General features: G+C 32.3%; 2 protein-coding genes across 2 annotated transcripts; both read right to left on the bottom strand.

The window, feature by feature from the left end:
• Positions 1-472: 472 nt before the first annotated feature.
• LOC139875400 (uncharacterized) lies at positions 473-1,141 on the bottom strand. The gene is made up of 2 exons (XM_071862737.1): positions 786-1,141; positions 473-593 (listed from the first exon to the last, which is right to left on the bottom strand). The coding sequence occupies exons 1-2, from the start codon at positions 1,139-1,141 to the stop codon at positions 473-475; spliced, it is 477 nt and encodes a 158-aa protein (XP_071718838.1).
• Positions 1,142-1,331: 190 nt separating this feature from the next.
• Positions 1,332-2,638, bottom strand: LOC139875399 (uncharacterized). The gene is made up of 3 exons (XM_071862736.1): positions 2,517-2,638; positions 1,765-2,361; positions 1,332-1,488 (listed from the first exon to the last, which is right to left on the bottom strand). The coding sequence occupies exons 1-3, from the start codon at positions 2,636-2,638 to the stop codon at positions 1,332-1,334; spliced, it is 876 nt and encodes a 291-aa protein (XP_071718837.1).
• Positions 2,639-9,441: the final 6,803 nt, after the last annotated feature.

The raw sequence follows: 9,441 nt of genomic DNA, 5'->3' as shown, positions 1-9,441 counted from the left end.
ATAGAAAATATGAGGTTTTCTGATCTTGAAAATCTTTGTAAAAATCCGGATGTGACTATTGATGATGTATTAAATTATACCCCCCAAAATGAATGAAATATCATGCTTTCAATTATATATGCCTTTAATAACAATTAATATTGTATTCGCTGTTATTGCTATGAAGATACCTTAGGTTATTGACATTTTCTGAGCTAAAAAATATATATAATATTGATATTTTACTTTGCAGACATCATTCCTTGAAATATTGAAATTACGCTTTCCGTCATGAAATTTATGAGGAAAAATTGTGTATTATCGTTGCCTTCGACTAGTTTGCAGGATGCCATGGTCCGTTATTTGTTTTGCTATTCATTTCGTGTATAGGTTTTGTGTCATGACATTTGTAGATTCGCTTTAATGCTTCGATGCTTTAGTGAGTTCTACATGTCTCACTATCGATACAATCATTTTGAGTATGATTGTACTTCTACCACCGAACGGTTATCTTTCTTTCTGCAGGTAGGGATGACACACAGCGATGTGAAACCTGAGCTAATAAATCCTTGGCCGGATAAAATTTATGAACAATATTTCCATAAGAATAATTGCTGTTATTCATATGTAAAAGAAATTTTTACATTTATGACTATATCTCATGCATTTGACAGGTGATCAAGCTGTCCATGCATATAGTACTACGCATAAAATTTCTTTAAATTCATTGCATTCCAAGCTCTTTCGTATTGCTCGCCGAAAGGCGCAGCAAGCATGTATGATCCATTCTGATTTACTTTTGTGACCTTATAAGGTCCTTCCATTTTGGTGCTAACTTTCCAAATTTAATTTGCGTGCTTGCCTCATTATCTCGTAGCACCAGATCACCAACTTCAAATTGTGTATGCTTCACTTTCTTGTTGTAATATTTTGCCATCTTATGCTTGTGGTCTGCTTGCTGGATGGCGGCCATCAATCTTATTTCCTCCAACAAGTTGAGATTTTCCCTTAATGCATAAGAATTAGCTTCAATATCAAATGCCATTATGCGTTGTGTTAGAACACATATTTCGGCTGGTATCACTGCTTCTGTACCATACACTAGACTGAAGGGTGTTTCCCCCGTGATCCGCTTTGGAGTTATCCGGTGTGCCCATAGCATATTTGGCAGTTCATCCACCCAACCAGTTTGACTTAATCCTAACCGTGCCTTAATGCCAGCAACAATTTCTTTGTTGGTAACCTCCACTTGCCCATTTGCTTGAGGATGAGCAACAGATGTAAAGTTTTGCTTTATTCCCAGCTCTTCACACCAACTTCGAAATGGATTTTCTGCAAATTGCTTGCCATTATCACTGACTTTCATTTGAGACCCCATACCGGCACATAATATCATGCCAAACAAACTTTTTGACATTTTCTCCTGTAATCTTTGCTAAAGCCTTCGCCTCAACCCACTTTGTGAAAAAATCAATTGCTACCACCAAGAACTTAGCATTACCAGTGCTTCTGTTGAATGGTCCCACAATATCAATCACTCATTTGCAGAACGACCAAGCGGATGACACTGGTATCAAGTCATACTTTGGGAGACATTGAACTGTCCCATGTCTCTGACAGTTCTCACATGTTTTTATGATTTCTGCATCATCTCGATAAAGGGTAGGCCAAAAATACCCTTGCCTCATAATCCGTGATGCCACAGTACGGAAGCCGGAATGTTGAGAACAAACTCCTTCATGCATCTCCTTGACTACCTTTAATGATTCATCATTGGTTAAACACCTTAACAGACGACCATTGTAAGACTTCCGATAAAGAACGCCATTAATCACTTCATACGTTGGTGCCGTTACTCTTATCCTTCTGGCTTCCGCCTTGTCAATGGGTAACACTCCGTCGTGCAAATACCTTAAATATGGAGTCAGCCAAGTTTCCTTGACACCTTCAACTATCATCATAATTGGTTTTTCATGTATTGATTTTTCTTTAAGTTCTTCGACCAACACACGTTTGTGCAAATGATCAAAGGTTAAAGTAGCTAACTTTCTTAATACGTCAGCCTTCTTATTCTTATTTGGAGGGATTTTCACGACCTCAAGGTTATCAAATTTATTTGAGATTGTTTCTACCAACTTTACATATTGCCCCATTGATGTATCTCTTGCATCAAACGTTCCATTAACTTGCTGGGCCACAATTTGAGAATCAACATATGCCCTTAGGTTTGTGATGCCCATGTCCAATGCTATGCGCAAGCCGGAGAGTAATGTCTCGTATTCTGCTTCATTGTTGGATGCATAGAAACAAAATTTCAATTCATAAGTATACTCTTCTCCATCGGGACTTGTCAGAACCAGTCCTGCACCTGTTCCTTCTTCACTGGAGGCCCATCAGTGGGCAATTCCCAAACATGCTGTTGTGGTACCATTTTATTGTCATGCTTCACTTTTTCTTTTGTTTCCAGAAGAAAATCTGGCAATATTTATCCTTTAACTGCATTTCGGGGAGCGAAATTGATTTCATATTCCCCCAACTTGATGGCCCATTTCGCTAGATGGCCAGATGATTCTGAACGACAGAGTATTTGCTTCAACGGTTGATCTGTTAACACCAAGATTGGATGACCTTGAAAATGTAGTGACCCAAAGTTTTCCATGTTAATATATATTAAATGAAATTGTTATTTACATGATTAAGTGTTTCCAACATGTTAAGCAATCAAACTTGTTAAGACTTGATTATTTGAAATGAGTTTCATGTAGACAATTGACCACCCAAGTTGACCGGCGATTCACGAACGTTAAAACTTGTAAAAACAACATGACGATATATATATATGGATATACATATAGTTAACATGAGATTATGATAAGTAAGTATCTCTATAAGTATATTAACAATGAGTTATATACATAAAAATGAGACTACTAAGTTAAGAAACTCGAAACGATATATATAACGATTATCGTTATTACAACGTCTTACTAAATACATATGTATCATATTAAGATATTGTTACACTATATTTAACATGATAAAATGATAATTATATATATATCATTAAGTATTTTAACAATGAACTACATATGTAAAATAAGACTACTAACTTAAAAATTTTGAAACGAGGCATATATGTAACGATTATCGTTGTAACGACATTTTAATGTATATATATCATATTAAGATATATTCATACATCATAATATCTTGATAATGTAATAATTTAACATCTTATTAGATATAATAAACAATGGGTTAACAACATTAAATGAGATCGTTAACTTAAAGGTTTCAAAACAACACTTACATGTAACGACTAACGATGACTTAACGACTCAGTTAAAATGTATATACATGTAGTGTATTTAGATGTATTAGTACACTTTTGAAAGACTTCAAGACATATATCAAAGTACTTCTACTTAACAAAAATGCTTACAATTGCATTCTCATTCATTTTTATCAACAATTCTACTCGTATGCAACCGTATTCATACTCGTACAATACCCAGCTCCTAGACGTATATACTATTGGTATATACACATAATAATTCAGCTCTTAGCAGCCCTAGATAGTTAACAAACATGTGGAACCAACAATTAGACAACTAGCATGACTTATGAGTAAGGAAACAAAAACAAGAACTCCTTTTAACCCCACTCACATTCACCACTCACCACCTACTCCATTTCACTTCCAATTTTCTTCCCAATTCTTTCTCAAAACACACACACTCTTCCATGAACCTCTAAGTTACTATTTTTTCAGAAAAAATCATCAAATACAAGCTTTGGTTATTACCTATAATCATCATAAAAACAATTACTCAAGAACACATCAAGAACACTTCCAAGTTTACAAGTTTACTTCCAAGTTTCCTAATCCATTCCAAGTAATCATCTAAGATCAAGAAACTTTTGTTATTTACAGTAGGTTATCTTTCTAAATTAAGGTAATATTCATATTCAAGCTTTAATTCAATTTCTATAACTATAACTATCTTAATTCGAGTAATAATCTTATTTGAACTTGTTTTTGTGTCATGATTCTATTTCAAGAATTTCCAAACCATCATAGATCCTTTGAAGCTCAAGTTATTTTTTCATCATTTCCAGTAGGTTTACCTACTAAACTTGAGGTAGTAATGATGTTCATAACATCATTCGATTCATATATATAAAACTACCTTATTCGAAGGTTTAAACTTGTAATCACTAGAACATAGTTTAGTTAATTTTAAACTTGTTCGCAAACAAAAGTTAATCCTTCTAACTTGACTTTTAAAATCAACTAAACACATGTTCTATATCTAAATGATATGCTAACTTAATGATTTAAAACCTGAAAACACGAAAAACACCATAAAACCGGATATACGCCGTCGTAGTAACACCGCGGGCTGTTTTGGGTTAGTTAATTAAAAAGTATGATAAACTTTGATTTAAAAGTTTTTCTTCTGGGAAAATGATTTTTCTTATGAACATGAAACTATATCCAAAAATCATGGTTAAACTCAAAGTGGAAGTATGTTTTCCAAAATGGTCATCTAGACGTCGTTCTTTTGACTGAAATGACTACCTTTACAAAAATGACTTGTAACCTGTATTTCCGACTATAAACTTATACTTTTTCTGTTTAGATTCATAAACTTAAGTTCAATATGAAACCATATCAACTTTAATCACTCAAAACGGATTTAAAACAAAGAAGTTATGTGTAAAACAAGATTGGATATTTTTGCTTGTTGTAACTACGTGAAAATTGGTAACAAATCTATATTAATCATATCCTAGCTAACTCATATTGTATTATACATGTATTCTAATATATTATGTAATCTTGGGATACCATAGACACGTATGCAAATGTTTTGACATATCATATCGACCCATGTATATATATTATTTGGAACAACCATAGACACTCTATATGCAGTAATGTTGGAGTTAGCTATACAGGGTTGAGGTTAATTCCAAAATATATATACTTTGAGTTGTGATCTAGCCTGAGACGTGTATACACTAGGTCATGGATTGATTCAAGATAATATATATTGATTTATTTCTGTACATCTAAATGTGGACAACTAGTTGTAGGTTACTAACGAGGACAACTGACTTGATAAACTTAAAACAGTAAAAGATATTAAAAATGTTGTAAATATATTTTGAACATACTTTGATATATATGTACATATTTGTTATAGGTTCGTGAATCGACCAGTGACCAAGTCTTACTTCCCGACGAAGTAAAAATCTGTGAAAGTGAGTTATAGTCCCACTTTTAAAATCTAACATTTTTTAGATGAGAATACATGCAGCTTTATAAATGTTTTACAAAATAGACACAAGTACATGAAACTACTTTCTATGGTTGAACGATCGAAACCGAATATGCCCCTTTTACTTGGTAACCTAAGAATTAGTAAACCAGTCTACTAATTGACGCGAATCCTAAAGATAGATCTATTGGGCCCAACAAACCCCATCCGTTGTAGCGGATGCTTTAGTACTTCGATTTTTTATATCATGTCCGATGGATGTCCCGGAATGATGGGGATATTCGTATATGCATCTTGTTAATGTCGATTACCAGGTGTTCAATCCATATGAATGATTTTTATCTCTATGTATGGGATGTATATTGAAATATGAAATCTTGTGGTCTATTATTATGATTTGATAAATATATAGGTTAAACCTATAACTCACCAACATTTTTGTTGACGTTTAAAGCATGTTTATTCTCAGGTGATTATTAAGAGCTTCCGCTGTTGAATGCAAAAATAAGGACAAGATTTGGTGTCAGCATGCTTGTATAATATTGTTTAAAACTGCATTCGAGATTTACTTTGTTGTAACATATTAATATTGTAAACCAATATGTATTGGTAGTGTGTAAGTGTGATATTTTAGATTATCATTTCTGGATAATCTAGGTGATGTCCTTTTAACCTTGTCGATAAAATAAAGGTTATGGTTTGTTTTTAAAAATGAATGCAGTCTTTGAAAAACGTCTCATATAGAGGTCAAAACCTCGCAACGAAATCAATTAATATGGAACGTTTATAATCAATATGAACATGACATTTCAGAAAACACCTTCGTAAACGTCGTGCAGTATGCACAAGGGCATAAACCATGCGATGAAGTAGTGGATAATTCGTTTCACTGAGCTACAATACTTTGCTAACAAAAATATATGGGCATTTGCACGCCGTTCCGTTCTGCGATTAAGATAGACTAATTGCTTCTTTTGAGATAGCTAAATACAAAATCAAAGTCTCCCCATCCTTTGGTGCTGTTAACGTAGGTAACGTTTTCAACAATTGCTTGACCTCTTGGAATGCATTCTCGGCCTCCGCCGTCCATACAAAATCTTTTTTATTTAGACAACTTTTTAACACCTTCATGAATGAAAGCGACTTTTCAGCTGCTTTGGACAAAAATCTTGTTAATGCTGCCAAACATCCATGTAATCTTTGAACGTTTTTCTTGTTGGCCGGTAACTTCATATCTTCAATTGCTTGAATTTTCTTAGGATTAGCTTTTGATACCTCGTTGTGTAACAATATGGCCTAAAAAATTTCCTTCTTCTACGCCAAACGTACACTTTTTAGGATTTAACTTCATATTGATTTTTCGCAAGGATGCAAAAGTTTCTTGTATATCCCGTAACATTTTTTCTTCAGTATGACTTTTTATGACAATATCGTCGACATAAGCCTCCAAATTTCGCCCAATTTGATCCTTAAATGTCATATCAATAAGTCGTTGATATGTTGCTCCTGCATTCTTCAGGCCAAAAGGCATTTTCATGTAACAGAATATGCCCTCCGTCGTGTGAAAAGCCATTTTGTCTTCATCTTTCAAGGCCATAGGTATCTGGTGATACCCCTTAGCTGCATCTAAAAAACATTTAAATCGATATCCTGCCAATGATTCAACATTCCAATCAATTTCAGGTAAAGGATAATTATCCTTTGGGCATGCTTTATTGATATCTGTAAAATCGACACACATCCGCCATGAGTTGTCCAGCTTCCTCACCATGACCGGATTTGCTACCCACGTCTGATATTTAACTTCTCGCAGGATTCCGGCATCCACTAAACTTCGTACCTCATCACGGAGGAATTTACTTCTTTCCGGCGCCATGCCTCACTTCTTTTGGCAAACAGGATGTATATTAGGGTTCACATTTAACCTATGTTCTGCAACTTCCCTTGGGACACCGGTCATATCAGACGGTTGCCATGCAAAGACGTCTAAATTTGTTGCCAAAATGTTGTACAACTTTTCTTTACATGCCGTAGATAACGTATGCCCATTTATGATTTTTTGATCTGGAAATTGTAGATTTGGTGAGATTGACCCATCATCATGTATTATTGGCTTAATTATTGCTTTTGTCACTTTATGTGACGACCCGGAAATTTCTGACCAAATTTAAACTTAATCTTTATATGATTTTGACACGATAAGCAAAGTCTGTAATATTGAAATCTCAAAAACTTTGAACTGTGTTTAATATATTCATTTAACCTTCGACTGCTCTCGACGATTCACGAACAATTAATTGTAAATAATTATGTGTGTGTATATATATATATAAATAATAATTGAAAGTATAAAATGAAATATTAAATATTGTTGTTACAAAAATTAATTAGGTAAAATAAAATTAAAATAGGATATGATAATAATTATTATTTAAACTATATCTATATATATGAATGAAGTATATTGAATATATATATATATATATATATATATATATATATATATATATATATATATATATATATATATATATATATATATATATATATATATATATATATATATATATAGGGTTTCGAATATAATAATTAAATGATTGCAATACTTGTTTTGAAATCAAATTCGGGTGTCGAATATATCTCATTCATATATACCGTAGAGTTTAGAGTCTATATTAACCATTTATTTTAGGAAGTAGTGGAGTAGATTTTTACAGCTCAACTCTATCATAATTTTGTCTTTATAACTTTGGCCTCAGACTTTTAACATTAGCACTTAGTGGAATTCATAATCACTAAGTTCGTTGATTATGTTTGTTTTGGAATCTGTTATGATGTGAGACTCTATTTATATATTATTTTTTTTTTACGTACAATTCAATTTAGTCTCAGCAGAATCTTTTTAGATTTACTTGGGAATAAAATAATTATTAGAGGCTGCTGAATTATTCATTCCGGGGTCAAAATTTCATACATTATTTCTTTTTCTCTAAAAGTGATGGTATACACTCGTGTAACATTATTTTTCCTGTAACAAAGATCACAATCCAACTACTCTCCCTAACCAACCAAATCACTACCCCTTTTTAATTTGTGAAATTCCATTCATTACCTAACCCATGTTTGTATTTCACATGCATGACTTTTATTTCATGAAATCTCACATGCTCAGCATTGAGATCATGCTCTCTCTATATCTAATTCATCTTCTATATCTTTGTATGTAAAGTGTATATACAAACATAAAGTATACATACACCAACAACAACCAAAAACCAATATAGCCAATAATCTATTAAACGAAGAATTCATTCCATCCAAGAGAGTGATAGTCTGAGAGATGACGAGATGCTTACGAGAACGAATAACCCTTACACGCCTACTTTCAGTTCTATGCAATTTCGTTTCAAAGGTATTTTTCAACCAATCTATATAACTAACTTTATATAATTTATCCTTATAACGATGCCTACTCATTTAGTATTTTGATTGAATCATGAACAATAACAAACCAAAACTAGTTTTTCTTTTTAGATTGAAAAAAAAAAGACGCGATGTTTCGGGTCGTACAATGCATAGTTTCTCAATGAATTGGAACTTAAGCATTCAAACTAATAATCGGTTAGTTGGATTCTTTTACTAATAACCCATAATTAATTTCTTATAAATTGCAGAGAACTTAATTTGAGTTCAACTTGTTTTACGTTCAAAACGAAAGAGTCAAATATGAGATGCATTTTTATATAAAAATTCACCTTTAGTCCCTGGATTATAAATAAGGTTACGAATTTTAATTTAAAGAATATCATACTTATACATACCCATGAACTATAAATGATGTTACAAATTATTTTCTAAATTTAAATAAATAAATTAGTTAGAGAAATTAAGGAGTGAAAACAATTTTTTTTTCAGACTTCATGCGTCCAAATTCAAAGAAAGGAATTTTATGATTTTACAACAACAGTCCCCAAATTATATACCATTTAATAATTTTAATTAAACAAAATATCATATTAACAATTTAACCCCTTTAACTCACCTGTACTATTAATTATTATTATTTCAATGACTCTAAGTAAATTACGTTTTATGAATCTAGCAAATGTTTGTTTAATAACTTTAAAAAAATATATACAGGTACCAAAATTACTATAAAATAGATAGTAGGATGTTG

The sequence above is a fragment of the Rutidosis leptorrhynchoides genome, chromosome 11, assembly GCF_046630445.1.
Source record: "Rutidosis leptorrhynchoides isolate AG116_Rl617_1_P2 chromosome 11, CSIRO_AGI_Rlap_v1, whole genome shotgun sequence".
NCBI lineage: Eukaryota > Viridiplantae > Streptophyta > Magnoliopsida > Asterales > Asteraceae > Rutidosis > Rutidosis leptorrhynchoides.
The sequence above is the reverse complement of the archived record's forward strand: the minus strand, read 5'-3'. Positions and strand labels throughout refer to the sequence as shown.